Source organism: Oryctolagus cuniculus, chromosome 12, assembly GCF_051225735.1.
Source record: "Oryctolagus cuniculus isolate XC-2025 breed Fujian yellow rabbit chromosome 12, ASM5122573v1, whole genome shotgun sequence".
NCBI lineage: Eukaryota > Metazoa > Chordata > Mammalia > Lagomorpha > Leporidae > Oryctolagus > Oryctolagus cuniculus.
In genome coordinates this window covers 26,470,756-26,486,725 of record NC_142878.1, presented here as the reverse complement: position 1 = coordinate 26,486,725, position 15,970 = coordinate 26,470,756, and the positions used below count along the sequence as shown (strand labels likewise).

Here is a 15,970-nt window from a genome sequence, read left to right as displayed (position 1 = left end):
CATACTTCACCCTGGGTTCTCTTCACGTGACTGGTCCTGATGTGTACCCTTTATTATAAACCTCTAGGGACTGGCTCTGCACCCTAGCGGGTTAAGCTATGACCAGCATCCCATGTGTACACTGGTTTGATTCCTAGCTGCTCCACTTCCAGTCCACCTCCCTGCTAACCTGCCTGGGAAAGCAGCAGAAAATGGCCCTTGTGCTTGGGCCTCTGCACCCAAATGGGAGACTGGGAAAAATCTCCTGGCTCCGAGCTTCAGTCTGGCCCAGGTCCTGCCGTTGTGGCCATTTGTGGAGTTAACCAGCAGATGGAAGATCTCTCTCCCTCTAACTCCGCCTTTCAAATAAAATAAATAAATCTTTTTTTTAATCTAATAGAGTATCTGAAATGTAATGTATTGGAGTAAAACAGACATTTTGAGAATCTATGATTATTTATAGCACTTGTCTCTTCCACTGAGGAACAGTGTTTGGTTTTGTTTTCTCTTCACACTATTTGTTGAACTCTTTTACTTAGAGTAGTATTAACTATATGATCACTAAGTATACTGAATAATAAAACAATCATTGTAAAAATTAAGAGTAAGATTCCAAGAGGGAGGGGGAGGAAGGGTTGGAGCAAGGGTGAGACGGAGGGTGGGGGGTAAGTATCACTATGTTCTTAAAACTATATATATGAAATACATGAAATTTGTATAATAAAATTTGAAAAAATTTAAAAAATCTCTAATTGTAAGCATAGCACTTTGTTTTGTGAGCCATTCAACAAACTATGAAACACTTGGTGGGGGAGGATATCATAGAAAATCAGGTTTGCAGCCAGTTGGTCAGAAAGGCAGGTGACTGAGAGACTTCCAAAGTGTGGCTGGCTGTGCTGCCCTTTAACTTGTGGGGCCTGCAAAAACTCCAGTAGTTGGTGCAAGACTTGAATTTCAGAATACTAGTTGATGTCAGAACTCTAAATGATCGCATTTTTCTTTTCACTATTTTAACTGGTATATTTTTTTGTTTGTGGGAATTACTTAGGATCTTGCGGCATGATGAAACAAAATTTTTTCCAATAAAATGGACTTCTTTTCATATAATAGGCTTAAACTTAGTGATATGGTTGTCAAGAACAAATTAGGCCAGCGCCGCGGCTCACTAGGCTAATCCTCCGCCTTGCGGCGCCAGCACATGGGGTTCTAGTCCCGGTCGGGGCGCCGGATTCTGTCCCGGTTGCCCCTCTTCCAGGCCAGCTCTCTGCTATGGCCCGGGAGTGCAGTGGAGGATGGCCCAAGTGCTTGGGCCCTGCACTCGCATGGGAGACCAGGAGAAGCACCTGGCTCCTGCCATCGGATCTGCGGGATGCGCCGGCCATTGGAGGGTGAACCAATGGTAAAGGAAGACCTTTCTCTCTGTCTCTCTCTCTCTCACTGTCCACTCTGCCTGTCAAAAAAAAAAAAAAAAAATGAAAGAAAAAAGAACAAATTAACAAAGAGTCATTAACAAGGAGTGAATGTAAGTCATTAACAAGAAGTAACTGTATTAGAATATGTACAATGAAAGGCCCAAATAAGCAGCAGGTGTCATGCTTTGTTCTCTTTGTACTAAGGAAGCTATAAAGCGCTAATACTCAGGAGTTGTACAGCAAAGGCTCCTGCCTACAGAGAAAAATGTTCAAGGAAGCAGTGTGGTGGTGTGGTAGCTAGGCCGCTGCCTGTGGTGCCTGCATCCCATATGGGCAACGGTTCGAGTCCCACCTACTCCTCTTCTGATCCAGCTCTCTGCTATGGCCTGGTTGTGGGAGAGGGGGCATTGCCGAGGCCCAAGTGCTTGGACTCCTGCCACCCACATGGGAGATTTGGACAAAGCTCCTCGCTCCTGGCTTCAGCCTGACCCAACCCCAGCCTTTGCAGTCATCCGAGTAGTGAACCAGCAGATAGATCTGTCTCTCTCTCTCTCTTTCAAGTAAATAAATAAATCTTAAAAATAAAAAACTTAGGGGCTGGCGCTCTGGTGCAGCGGGTTAATGCCCCAGCCTGAAGCGCCAGCATCCCATATGGGAGCCAGTTCTAGTCCCAGCTCTTCCACTTCCGATCCAGCTCTCTGCTATTGGCCTGGGATAGCAGTAGAAGATGGTCCAAGTTCTTGGGCACCTGCACCTGTGTGGGAGACCCGGAAGAAGCTCCTGGCTCCTGGCTTTGGATTGGTGCAGCTCTGGCCATTGTGGTCATCTGGAGAGTGAACCATCGGACGGAAGACTTTCTCTCTCTCTGCCTCTCCTCTCTCTGTGTAACTCTGACTCTCAAGTAAAAAATAAATAAATCTTTAAATAAAAATAAAAAACCTAAACAAATATAAAATCCTGATAATACACAATTTCCTAGCTGAAGACCTCTCGTACAAGATCCAAAAAATAACCATTCTGATATTCAAAAGTAGTGTTTTTTCCAAGAACTATGAGTACTTTCTGTCCCAACAACAGATGGTTAACAAAGGAAGATGGAGAAATGAGAGAATTTAAAAGCAGCGTCCCCAAATATAGCCTCCAGTTTCCTATCAGGGATACAAAAGACACCTTCTCACCATGAGTCCTGACTGAACTTCAGTTTAAACCACCCTTGGCAAAGGACTGTTCACAACCTCAGGAGCTGTAACTATTTCACTGAACTTAGCCTGAGACCAAATCCTGCAATGGTGAAGACTGTCTTCTTTCTCTTTTATTTTTCCAGAAACCTTTTATTTAAGGAATACAAATTTCATGCATTTCATAAATAAAGCTTTGAGGAGGTGGGGCGGCATTGTGGCACAGTAGGTTAATCCTCCGCCTGTGGCACTGGCATCCCATATGGGTGCCGGTTCTAGTCCTGGTTGCTCCTCTTCCAGTCGAGCTCTCTGCTGTGGCCCAGGAAGGCAGTGGAGGATGGCCCAGGTCCTTGGGTCCTGCACCTGCATGGGAGACCAGGAGGAAGCACCTGGCTCCTGGTTTGAGATTGGTGTAGTTCCAGCCATTGCAGCCATTTGGGGAGTGAACCAATGGAAAGAAGACCTTTCTCTCTGTCTCTCTCACACACTATCCAACTCTACCTGTCAAATAAATAAATAAAATCTTTAAAAAATAAAATAAAACTTTAGGAATATAGTGATTCTTCCAACCATACCCATCCTCCCACCCTCTTCCTCCTCCCACTCCTATTCCCATTTTTATTTCTTCTGTATCCTTCATATTCTTAGTCAACAACCCTTGGATCTCCCAAGTATCTCAGCACTCTTGGGGAGACCATCTCTCTCTCTCTCTCTCTGTCTCTCTCTCTCTGCTGTTCTAAAGATGAATTACTTTTCACAAACTCTATCCTTTATTGCTCACCAAATGAATACATCATCTGTGCTAGAGGTCCACACTTAATATTCATGAATGTTAGTAAGAGTTAATTACCATCAAAGGCACAACAGATACACAAACAGCATCATGAAACAGGATTTGTGGGTTTGAGAAATAAGAACACAACGTGAACCAGACTCAATCTATGAAACGCAACTAAACAGACTATGAGGAAATGGCTTCCATTTCTTTTTATCCTTTTATTGACTTGCCTGTGATGCCGTGAATGTTCACTTTGTCAACTAGCCCTTTAATATGTAATCTTGTTATTATATAGAAAATACAAGAAAAATCCCCATTAGCATTAATATAATGACATATTACTCTTTATGGGCAACTGTTAAGGATTTTAGTAACCTACACATCGTTGTTTCCCTAGGTAAAAGCTTATTGATTTTTCCAGCACTTGTTAATATCTGATGTTTGGCAATGGCGTCTTGGTCCACACAGGGGAGCTGTTTACACGGTAAGCATAATTATTATTGGGTTGTACAATGTGCATGAGCCTACTGGTACTTACACTCTTTACAACATTATTAACCTAAGCCATTCTTTCATTGCTGCAGCAGATAAGAGCATAGACACCTACAGCGATTCCACTGTGAACCCAGGTCACATACAGTAAGAAATTAGTCATCTCCTGAGGGTGGCCTGTCCTAAAACATGCTCCCAGAGATCAATGGGACCCTGCATTACTGTTGACAGAACCACTGTAACAAGCCAGTGCCGCAGCTCACTGGGCTAATCCTCCGCCTACAGTGCCAGCACCCTGGGTTCTAGTCCCGGTCGGGGCACCGGATTCTGTCCCAGTTGCCCCTCTTCCAGGCCAGCTCTCTGCTATGGCCCGGGAGTGCAGTGGAGGATGGCCCAAGTCCTTGGGCCCTGCACTCGCATGGGAGACCAGGAGAAGCACCTGGCTCCTGGCTTTGGATTGGCGCAGCGCACCGGCCATAGTGGCCATTTGGGGAGTGAACCAACGGCAAAAGGAAGACCTTTCTCTCTCTCTCTCTCTCTCTCTCTCTCTGTCTAACTCTGCCTGTAAAAAAAAAAAAAAAGACCCACCACTGTAGCACACAGGCAGAAAGAAGCCATCAGCTGCCTCTCCCTCTTCCTCCAGACCTTAGCAACTCTAGCCACAGTCTCTGTGGAAATGTCGAGGGGAGGCTGGGTTCAGGTTGTCTCCAACACAAGAATGCAAGGACAAGATACAGGTAAAGGTCAGCAGAAAAACAAGACTTTTTCTCACCAAGTGCTACCACACACACCGCCATGAAGGAGGGAGGCTATGCTGGGAGAGAACTACACTCCTCGAGCTTCAGATCCACAAGTTTATATGAACTGGAAGCACAGGGGGTGGTGTCTGGGGTGGGGCTTATTAAGTATTCAAAGCAGTGGAGTTTGGGGCAGAGTTTGAGGATGTTCATGTTCTGCCCTTTTTTGGGAAACGGAAATGTCGCAGTGTCAGACGCATCTTGGGAGTAGGTGTCTCAGCCATGGTGATTTCATTATAATGACCTTATAAGGAGCTAAAAGTCATTACAGGGACACAGCTGGCAGCCATGTTGGTTATTTTAGTGGCGGGACTATAAACCACAAAACTTCTAAAGCTTCTGTTTCTGTTGCAAGGAAGTGGTGAGGGAGTTTGGGTGGTCTAGCGGGGCTGCAGGGAGGGGCTGCAACCCCCTGCCTGCATCAGAAGCGCGCTGCCTTTCCCAGGTTAGTGATGCTAGTGAGGCCCCCTGAAGGATGTTTCACGCCAAACCTTGAGGGGCAGCCTGCCGCGTCTGCTGAGCTGACCAAGAACACCAAAGGCACTGGTCGGGAAGACTCACCCACGGAGGAACAGGAGGGGGGCTGAGGAACAGGAAGCTGACAGAGGGTCTGTGCTCACGGGGAAAGGGGATGTTGGTCATTTTGTCCCAGAGCACGGCGTCCCCCATGTCCTTTGGGCTCCTGGGACAGAAACCACTTGAGGCCCACACAGCCATCCGTAGTCACAGGCTCTCCATCTTTGAGCAATGGTTCTCAGACCAGAGGCAGGCAGAGAACTCTTCCTCAGCAGAGAGGCACCTGGAGGCTTCAGGCCCTATGCAAAAGTGCAGTGGGTGAGTAATGAAGGGAAGCGGGTGGGCCTTACGGTACTGAAGTTCTAAAGGCTTTCAATACATCTGTCAGGGAACCCAGCACTGGTGTACAGCAATCAGAAGGTTCAGTTTAGAATCCACTTCAGAGGAAGTTGCAGCTGATACACGTGATAGGCTGAATTTAAAAAGGATTTTCAGTAAACAAAGAAAGGCAGTGCTCGCTTTAAATTATTTTCAAATTAATCAAATGACACTAAATGATAATTAGCCCATCTATATTGTTTGTCATATCCAGTCTCAATTCTCTTGTCTGAGACAGAAGACACCTGGAACCAGTACCAATGATAATCTAGTCTTTGGGTCCTATACAGATAACTGTAATCCCCCCCCCCCCACACACACACACATATACTCAACATTTCAATAAACTGAGCCTTTTATGATCTAGGTTAACCCACGAGAAACACCCAGGGGCTCAGCCTTCTCTTTTTCCTATTATCAATTTGAGTGGATATTGAGGAAGTTCAAACATCTACGCCCTTCTAATCATACCAACAGAACAAGTTTGTTCTGCCTATCCAAAAGCGCACATTGCTAAGGCACTGATGATTAGTTTCCAAGAACTATGTCCTAAAGTGCTTTAAAACTGTTGCTGTCTGAAGGTCAGGATGTCTGGTCTTTCTGTAATGCTAAAAGAAAACCCACAAAAACTGAAGAAGCAATATTGCTCAAAATAAAATCATTACCTCATCCAATAAATGCCTGCCCTATGAAATATTATGTCAGACACTGTCAGGGGCTAGGTGAAGAGGTATTCATTCAGAGAACACCAAAGATCACTCTAAAACACATCTTAGAACAGCTGAAATAATCAGGAAATGGTTATCCTGGAAATTAGCATCTTCTAGGAAAACATGGAAGAACTGCTACCTATTTAACCCATTTCTTGCAGGGAAGAGATTAAACTTGTTTTGCACAGAATCACAGATTTAATATCAGTGGGTAGCAACAGAAATCAGCAGAGGGAAGTCACAACGACACTGAGAAATAACTATCCAGTTGGTCTAAAAACAAATATGCAGTTTGGGCAAGGAACAGACTCGGCCAGCAACACTGGTACCAGGAAATTATAGTGCGGTCACTGGATACCCTATTCTACATGAATCCTAATCTGACACTGCTCTAGTTCACCCAAAGGCAATCACCACAAGCACTTTTACTCATTTTTCTTGTTGTTCAGTTTTGAAGCTGCATGGTCAAAGATGAGGTGGGGAGGATGGTAATGGTGGAGTGTGTGTGGAGGATCACATGGTGAGCCAGGAAGCACAGGCCCAGTCCAACCCACTTTTACAGCTCTCAAAAAGAATCACCTTGGAGAGCATTGTGATACAAGCTACCACCTACACATCCCATTTGACCAGCAGTTCAACTCGAAGGTGCTACACTTCTGATCCAGCTCCCTGCTAATTTATCTGAGAAAAACATTAGATGGGTTATGAGCTTGGGCCCCTGTCGGCAACATGGGAGACCCAGGTCCCAGCCCTGGCTATTAAAGCCATTTAAGAGTGAGCCAACAAATGGAACATGTCTCTCCCTCTTTCAAATCTTAAGAAACAAAAACAAAAACAAAAATCACCTTCCAAGGGTAAACCTCCCAGTTAAGTACCATTAGGCCTACCTCCTAACCACCTTGACTTAGCCCTACCCTCCCAGCACTATTAATTCAAATCAACACACCCAAAACTGAGCATCTACCATTAATATACAAGGCATCTTATCCTGTGCTGTGGCAAATATGAAACACAGCTTGATACTGGGGACATTGGGACCAGTGTTATCCTTTAACCTTAGGGTGTGTCGTGAATGTTAAGGGCATAAGCACTGATGTCAGACCAAGTTCAAACCTAGTTTCGTCACTTTGGGAGACTTAGGAGAAATTAATCTCTAAGCTGGTTTCCTCAGCTACATACTGCAGATAATATCCAGTGAAAAGTACTCAGAGTTGAAGTAATGAACCTAAAGCTCTCAGTCTAATGTGATACACAAAAAACTTAAAACAGAATCGTTACCCTAGTTAGCCTAGTAGAGAAGCCAGGCCACCCCATTCGCAGCTTTCCCACTCACCACCATCATACACACAGAGGGTCAGGATGTCCTGCTAAGTGCTTCCCTCCCACAAGCTCCCTAAGGGATCGCTCATGTCTCAGGAGTGAACAGTTCATCACATTGGCCCAGGCTCCTCCAAACAATTCTCACGACCAAGTCAAACACAGATTTGTCCTAAATCACCAATATGATTCTCCCATTTTCTGTACATCAGCTCAGCTGACCCAGCACCAGATCCAGCCTCACACCAGCTCATCCACTCCCAGAAAACTCCCCTACATTCTCATCTACCTCTTCACCCTGAGAAATCGTCCCTAAACTGCTTCCCCAACAGCAACTGCAGTTTATCATATAATCCTGATACTAAGGGTAATGGTCAGAGCTGGCTTCACTATGAAACTCCTGAAACTTAGGCATCTGTATCCCAACCTTCCAAGAGCTCCTAACATAACAGAAGAGCAACACTTGGAATCTCATTATCATCAAATTCAGGTAACAGAGCCACTATCATTAAGTCGCAGTTTCTTACTCCAGCTTCCCTCTCTTACCTTCCTTTCCATTCAATGCAAATTGTCGGGATCAACTCTCCCTTTACCAGAACACAGCTCAACTCCCAGCTCAAGATTCCCTACTTAGCTTCTAGCACACCAATTTCATGGCTTTCCTCCTTCCACGGAATTTTTTCCCAAAAGGTTCCACCCAGGAGGTACTTGGTAATCTCTGCCTAACAAGCTCTTAACCCAGACATGACTTTCTTCTGGCTTATCCAGCACCTATTTTGAAGTTGTTGAAGGTAACTTTTTATGCACTAGAGATTCCCTAGGCCTGGCACATCAGGAATTCAAATATTCTTAAGAATCTTGTCTGAGTGAAAGAACAGTACTTCTCAAACATGGATACTTATACCACCTAGATATTCCTTTTCTTCAGATACCAATTTAGTAGGGATGGGCCCAAGATTCAGCATTCCTAATTGGATCCCAGGTGATGACAATGTGACAAGTCCAACGTCTAAACTTTCTAATCATTCAAAACTCACTTCATATTAAACATACACCACCAATGTCAAACCCACCACACTACAGCTACGTTTCACCTTTTACTAACCTCCCTAGGTAAACTACTATCTAGACTGTGACTTAATCTGCACTCGCCTACCACTCCAAGTGTCCCAAAATACTGCTTTCCTCAGAAAATACACAACTGCGCTTCACATAAAGCAGGAATCCTACATAATGAACACACTTTTCAACACACCAAAAAACTGCCACTGAGAAAAAAATAAGTCAACTATTTTGAAAACAAATGCATTAAGAACACCCAAGCTTCAGAGGCAGGTGTCTGGTCCGGTGGTTAAGATGTCGGCATCCCCTAGCCAAGGGCTGAGTTTAGTACCAGCTCTACTACCTACCCCAGCTTCCCACTGACACATACCCTGGGAGGCAACAGGCCAACTAGCTAGGTTCCAGGACTGACCCCTCGGCTTTGGTATGCCCAAGCCCTGGCTGTTATGCACACTTAGGGAGCAAACTGGCAGAGAGGAGGTCTCTTCCTTGTACTCTCAACTAAATAGAAATTAAAAATACATAAAAAGGAGTTCTTTCCATAATAATTAACTTGCAGTCACTGAAACAGTCATCAACTGAAGTTCTTTATTTTATGTACAGAGAGATGGTATGACTTTCCCATAGCACTGATGTCTTGGAGGATCCATTCAAGGAAATGACTTAGTCCAACTGAAAAAAAAAAAAAAGATAGAAAGTGAATTATTTAAAATGTTTAAAATCTCAACTTGACTCTCATAAAAGGCGGCTAATTTAAGACTGTTTCAACCCAAACTGTCTACTATCAAGATTTAATTAGCTTAAGATGATACAAGGATTAACAAGTAAATTCTACTAAATACTCTACGCATGACCAATGAAGATTTCATCAAGGAGTCAGCAAGAACAGATTAGCATAGGTTGAATATTCCAAATCTGAAAATAACAAAATCCAAAATAGATTTCTGAGAGCTATCATGAAGCCAAGCAGACATTCACACCTGACTTCACATGACAAGGTCACCAAAATATTGAATTTTAGCAAGTCTTTAAGCCACGTGTACCACACAAAGGAATTTCAGGTACAGCTTTAGGTCCTACCCGTCCAACAGCACACACACGTGTGAACTGCAAACAGGTCTGGTTGCAGGCATTTGGACTAAGATTCTCAACTCGTGCTTAAGGGACTTTCAGGACCAATAAAGGCGTCCAGAGAGACTCAAAGTCAGTACAATGACGCTAGAAACGTTCTGAGTCACTGTTCAACACACACATCTGACCAGATATAAAATCGAACTTCCAAAGTAAAATCTTCATGGCTGCGTGGAAAGAAACACATGGCTCCTACAACTGGCAGAGCTGGGTCAGAACGCCGGGCCCCCACCCTTCGCGGCCGCGACAGCCCGGCTCCAACGCCCACACTAGGGGGCCGCCGCCAGCACCCCCGCTCCCACACGCGGCCCGTGCCTACCTTAATGAAGCCGATGTCCTTCGCGTACTGACGGAAACACTGGCGGCACATGTTCAGCCCGTATTTCCGGATCAGGCCGTGCCGGTTTGAGCAGACGCGGCTGTAAAAAAAAAGGAGAGATGACAGGTCTCGCAAGCCGCAAAAGCCATCCCGCCCTCCGAGCGCCGGCCGGAGCCCACCCGAGGCCTGAAATGGCGGAAGGTGCAGCTCCCATTCGGCCTCCTCCGCGTGCCACCGGCGACCTCCCCCAGTAAGGGTTCTTGGCCCCCTCGCATCCCACGGCAACCCTTCCCGAGTGCCACAGCGCATGTCTCACCAAGAGCGGGAACCCTGGCCGAATTTTCGCGGGTGGCTCCAGTAAAGCTGCTGGTGGCCCATCTTGCTTTCACGAGCGCAACGAGGCAAAAGGAAGGAGCGACCGCACGCATGCGCTCTTTCAACCTTAGAGCGACACGGCTTACCCAGAATGCAGTGCTGAAAGATGACGCGTGCGCAATGGAGCAACATTGGCTGGATTGAGCGGCGAACTGAGAGGCTGAGTCGCTGGGGTTGGTGACGTCACCGGGCCTCAGCCTTTAGTATGCTCTCGGCGCTGCCGACACTCGCCGGGCGCGGTGGCGCGCGCCTGTAGTCCCAGCTACTCGGGAGGCTGAGGCCGGAGGATCGCTTGAGTCCAGGAGTTCTGGGCTGTCGTGCGCTATGCCGATCGGGTGTCCGCACTAAGTTCGGCATCAATATGGTGACCTCCCGGGAGCGGGGGACCACCAGGTTGCCTAAGGAGGGGTGAACCGGCCCAGGTCGGAAACGGAGCAGGTCAAAACTCCCGTGCTGATCAGTAGTGGGATCGCGCCTGTGAATAGCCACTGCACTCCAGCCTGGGCAACATAGCGAGACCCTGTCTCTTTTGACTTCCGAGGAAGTAAATATTGAGAAAATGAATGATTTTACTCTATTGATTGAACCTTTGGCGTACCTTTAATTAAAATTTTACGCCTAAAAAGAACTTTTTACCTTGACTCAGCACTGACACCTACTGGGACAGACTGACAAAACAGCTCAAAATCAGCTGTAATAATCAGACTGAACGGTAGGAGTATCTTTTCTGTTTTGTTCAACAGAATCCGTTTGCGATTGTTTTTTAAATTAACACACTCCCCCAGGAAATACACTTACACCATTCCAGAAAAAAAAGAATGCAAGTCTCCTTAGCCCTTGTTGTACGTGTTTTCTCTAAATATAACTGAATTTAATGGGAGAACAAGAACTGTGCATGGCTTGAACCAGATAGCTTGATACTAAAAGAACTATGGCACAAAAAGCAGATCTCTAAGATGTCGAAGTTCCACGTAGTCATAAATAAGGTTTCTGGAAACCTAACATTGTACACGGTTTTGAAATCAAAGCTTGAACTACAAGTATAAAATGCAGCACAGGGCACAACAGTTCAAGAAACTTTTATGGGTAAACTTTTATATTAGGTTTCTGTGTACATACATAATACAATACTTCTTAAAGTTTGTTGTTTCAGGATTCTAGTGGGTTTCTCCTACCCAGTCTTTAAGTTAGGCCCTGTGTTATATGATGAAAGGGAGAGGAATTTTAAAACCAAATATGACTTGAGTTGTGCTCTCAAAACTTGCAAATCTGTTGTAGAAAGCAGAATTCTCTCAAAGAATTCTTCCAGTTAACTTTTGTGCCTCGATGACATGCATACAACTAAATATGCAAGATGTTCTATGACCAAGAACAGATGTTTTCACGAATTAGGAGAGGAGCAGAGAAGAGAGAAATTCCACCTTGGAGTACATGTGGGGGCCTTTGAGACAGACATGAAAGAATGGGATTTCTGCAGGCAGCGCTTTATGGAAGGGAACACCTGGCAAAAAGCGGCATTTGGAAAGGCTTGGGGGTTGTGAACAACCTGGCAAGAAGATGCGCAGAGGCCTATTGACAGGCAAACCTATAAAGGTATTTTATTCTAAAGCCCGACTGTGGAAGGGTCCCATGCCTTGCTTCTACAACTTTCATGGAAATGTAAATCGATTGCTTATATAGAATTTCCAAAGTCTATCTTTACCCAAAAAATGGCTAGGAGCAGACATTGACCTAGCTGTTAAGACCTCAGTTAAAACACCAGCACCCCAGGATACACTACCTGAATTTAAGTTCTGGCTCCCTTCCTGACTCCAGAAGACTGTGGACACACACCTTGGGAAGCAACAGGTGGTGGATTGCAAGGGAGACCTGGATTGAGTTTTCCGGCTTCCAGATTCAGCCTGGAAGCCCCAGCCATTGCAGGTATTTGGAGAATGAACCAGCAGGGGAGAGCTCTGTTTGCCTCACTCTCACTCTCTCTCCCTCTCAAATAAATAAATATTTTAATGAAACAAGCCTTTTAAGACAGTCCCCAGCATCATACCAGCAGCCACCCAGCAATTACATGGGAATAAGGAGCCGTGGACAGAGGTCACATTCCCTCGGCTGCTACCAGGATCCTTTTGAAAAAAAATTTTTTAAGAAAATCTGACATTTTCCCACTTACAGCCTCCTCAGACCTTTCAGAGTTGCTCTGTTTAACTATTAAAAGATAATTTTTCCAAAATAAATTCCCTCAGTGTGATGGTTAATTTTATGATGTCACCTTGCTTGGATTGAGGAACACCTGGGAGCCTGGAAAACTGTGATTTGGGGTGTCTGCGTATAGCTGCATCCTCAGCTTCTTGGTTCTGAGGCCCTCAGACTTGGACTGAGCCATGCCATCCGCCTCCGGGGCCTCCACCCTGTAGCGGATCTGTCAGGTGCATTATCACGTAAACCAATTCCCCTAACAACACCCTGTCATATATCTACGTACATATCTTACTGATTCTGCCTCTGCAGAGAACCCTGGCTGATATAAAAATACTTTCAATACTCTGATATATGATCCTTTGAGCATAAGGTAGTAAGAGGGAAAGAAAGACAAGAAGCAATTTATTACATTTGGACAATCTTAAACTATCTTGGTTTTTTAAGTAGTAGTTAAAAAAATGTTCATTCTGGTGTATATGTTGTTGTCCTTGATAGATAGTGCAAACTAGATCTCATCATACTTCTTCTTGGTTTTAGGATAAAATGACAGACACCATCTATCTCAACCAATGGGATTACCAATTTCTTTTTCAATAAGAAAGCTGACAACAAAGCATTAAAAGTTCATTTTAACCCAGTGTTTGTTATAAAGATCTTTTAGCTTAATCCCATACTCTTCTTAAAATTTCCTGGTTCTCGTCTATACTTATACTTGGCTTTTAAATGCTTCTTCAGGAACACTGCTATTGTTTGGATATGGGCCAATTGTGTTTTCCCCAACCCCCAAAGCATCCATGGAAAAGAGGCTTGGTCCCCAGAGTGGCAGTGTTGGCACCTGCTGTGGATCCTTCAGGAGGCAGAATTTGGTGGGAGGTTCTTAGGCAGTTTTCACAAGGGTTGTTATAAAGGCCCATCCTGTCTCCCTCTCTGCTTCCTGCCTCAAGAATGTGACACACGATGTGACTGCTGGTCTGATCACATTTCTGCCATTATCATCTACAGCTTGCCATCCACCAGGGGGCTCTCTCACCAGGACTCAGCCAATGCAAGTATCATGCCCTTGAATTCCACAAAATTGAGCTAAACAAGCCTCTTTAGTTCATAAGTAGCATGTGTCAAATACAAATACATTTTCCTAATATAATATTTATTGGGTTTGAGTTTCTCTCTTTTAATACAGTAAAGTACAAAGTAAAAATACACTTTAATCTCCTTGCCCAGATGTTTATTTTTGAAAAAATGAAATTAATACACTTACATAATTGAAACATTCTAACAAAATAATACAAACCACATCATGTTTTTTAATTTAAGCACATTGGAATGATCTCTTTTAAGACTATTTTTCAGAGGTGCGGGTGTGTGAAAAAAAAAAGACTATTTTTCAAAGTATCTTCCATTTTCTTTCTTAAATTGTTCTTACAATCATCTGGATCACAAATCCATAATTTTATCACTCAAAGACCTGCATCTTGAATTATCTTCAGTTTCAGAACTTTTAGAGATAGAATTTTATCTCTTCTTTAAATCACAAAAAAAAAAATCTATTTTTGCCAAAGAGCTTTCGGCTACATGTTTTGCATGCCCAGCTATTACAATGTGTATGTCAGTCCAATACCCTACTTCTTTCCAGTTTATGACAGTTCATTAGTGATTTAATTGACCGTTTTCAAATATTTATTTATTTGAAAGGAGAGTTATAGAGAGGTGCACAGAGAGAGAGAGAGAGGTCTTCCATCCACTGGTTTACTCCCCAGATGGTCACAATGGCCAGAGCTGCCCTTATCCAAAGCCAGGAGCCAGGAGCTTCTTCCGGGTCTCCCATGCAGCTGCAGGGGCCCAAGGACTTGGGCCATCTTCCATTGCTTTCCCAGGCCACAGCAGAGTTGGATCAGAAGTGGAGCAGCCGGGACTCGAACCAGCGGCCATATGGGATGCTGGCCCCCGAGGTGGCAGCTATATCTGCTACCCCACAGCACCAATTCTACCCTTTTTTAAAAGTCCAATGTTTAAGTATCAGTGTGTGCATGTGTATCTATATCCATTTAAAACAAATGTTAATAGTTTAACTATACACTTGAAAATAAAACACACATATATGCATACATTAAATATACTTTTTAAAGTCTTAGACCCCTGTGTCCATACTCTCCCTGCCCAGATCAAGTCATCCATTCTAGGGAAAATCTCCTTTTTCTTCTGAGAGGCAGACACAGAAAGAGACAGAGGGGTTTTGTCTCTGTCTCTCCTCTCTCTGTCTGCTTTTCAAATAAATAATTCTTAAGAAAAAAAATAAAGAATAAAGACAGAGAGAGAGCACACACTCCCACTCAATGTTCTTCAAATGCTCCCAACCTTTGGGGCTGGAGCCAGAGGTAGGAGCCACAAGTCAATCCAGGTTTCCCACATGGCTGGCAGGAATCCAATCCCACGTTCTATCACTGCTGCTTCCCGGGGTCTGCATTAGCAAGAAGCCAAAAACAGAAGCTGGGCCCGAGAATCAAACCCAGACACTCCAATATGGGACTCAGACATCTTCACTGGTACCTCAAACACTGGGTCACACGTTTACTCCTGGGGAATATCTTAAAGAAATAATCTGGAGCCCAATGGTGTGGTGTAGTGGGCAAAGCTGCCACCTGTGGTGCAGGCATCCCCTATGGGGGCTGGTTTGAATCCCGGCTGCTCCACTTCCGACCCAGCTCTCTGCTGTGGCCTGGGAAGGCAGAGGAAGCTGGCCCAAGTCCTTGGGCCCCTGCACCCATTTGGGAGACCGGAAGAAGCTCCTGGCTCCTGGCTTTGGATTGGCCCAACTCCACCATTGTGACCATCTGGGGAGTGAACCAGTAGATGGAGGACCTCTCTCTTTCTCTCTGCCTCTCTCTAACTCTGCCTTTCACATAAATAAATCTAAAAGAAAGAAAGAAAGAAAGAGAGAGAGAGAGAGAGAGAGAGAGAAAGAAAGAAAGAAAGAAAGAAAGAAAGAAAGAAAGAAAGAAAGAAAGAAAGAAAGAAAATATAGCAATATTTGGAATAGGGTAACTCAAAACCTCTCTTGCTGTGCCACCCAAACATTTTGGATGAAATATGACGGATTTATGGGTCAGTGTTGTGGCACAGCAAGTTAAGCCACCACCTGCACATGGGTGCCAGTTTTTATCCCAGTTGCTCAACTTCTGATCCAGCTCCCTCCTAATTTCCTGGGAAAAGCAACTAAAGATGGCCCCTGTATTAGGGCCCCTGCTACCTATGCAGGAGATCCAGATGAAGATCCTGGCTCCTGGCTCCTGGCTCTGGCCTGGCCCAGTCCTGCTGCAGACATCTGGGGAG

At 44.7% G+C, this 15,970-nt stretch overlaps 1 protein-coding gene and 1 non-coding gene across 2 annotated transcripts; one reads left to right on the top strand and one right to left on the bottom strand.

The window, feature by feature from the left end:
* Positions 1-9,185: 9,185 nt before the first annotated feature.
* On the bottom strand, positions 9,186-10,452 carry RPS29 (ribosomal protein S29). Its single transcript, NM_001289812.1, has 3 exons — positions 10,386-10,452; positions 10,070-10,169; positions 9,186-9,291 (listed from the first exon to the last, which is right to left on the bottom strand). The coding sequence occupies exons 1-3, from the start codon at positions 10,445-10,447 to the stop codon at positions 9,283-9,285; spliced, it is 171 nt and encodes a 56-aa protein (NP_001276741.1). The 5' UTR covers positions 10,448-10,452; the 3' UTR covers positions 9,186-9,282.
* Positions 10,453-10,673: 221 nt separating this feature from the next.
* On the top strand, positions 10,674-10,971 carry LOC102723302 (RNA, 7SL, cytoplasmic 1). The gene has a single exon (NR_110379.1).
* Positions 10,972-15,970: the final 4,999 nt, after the last annotated feature.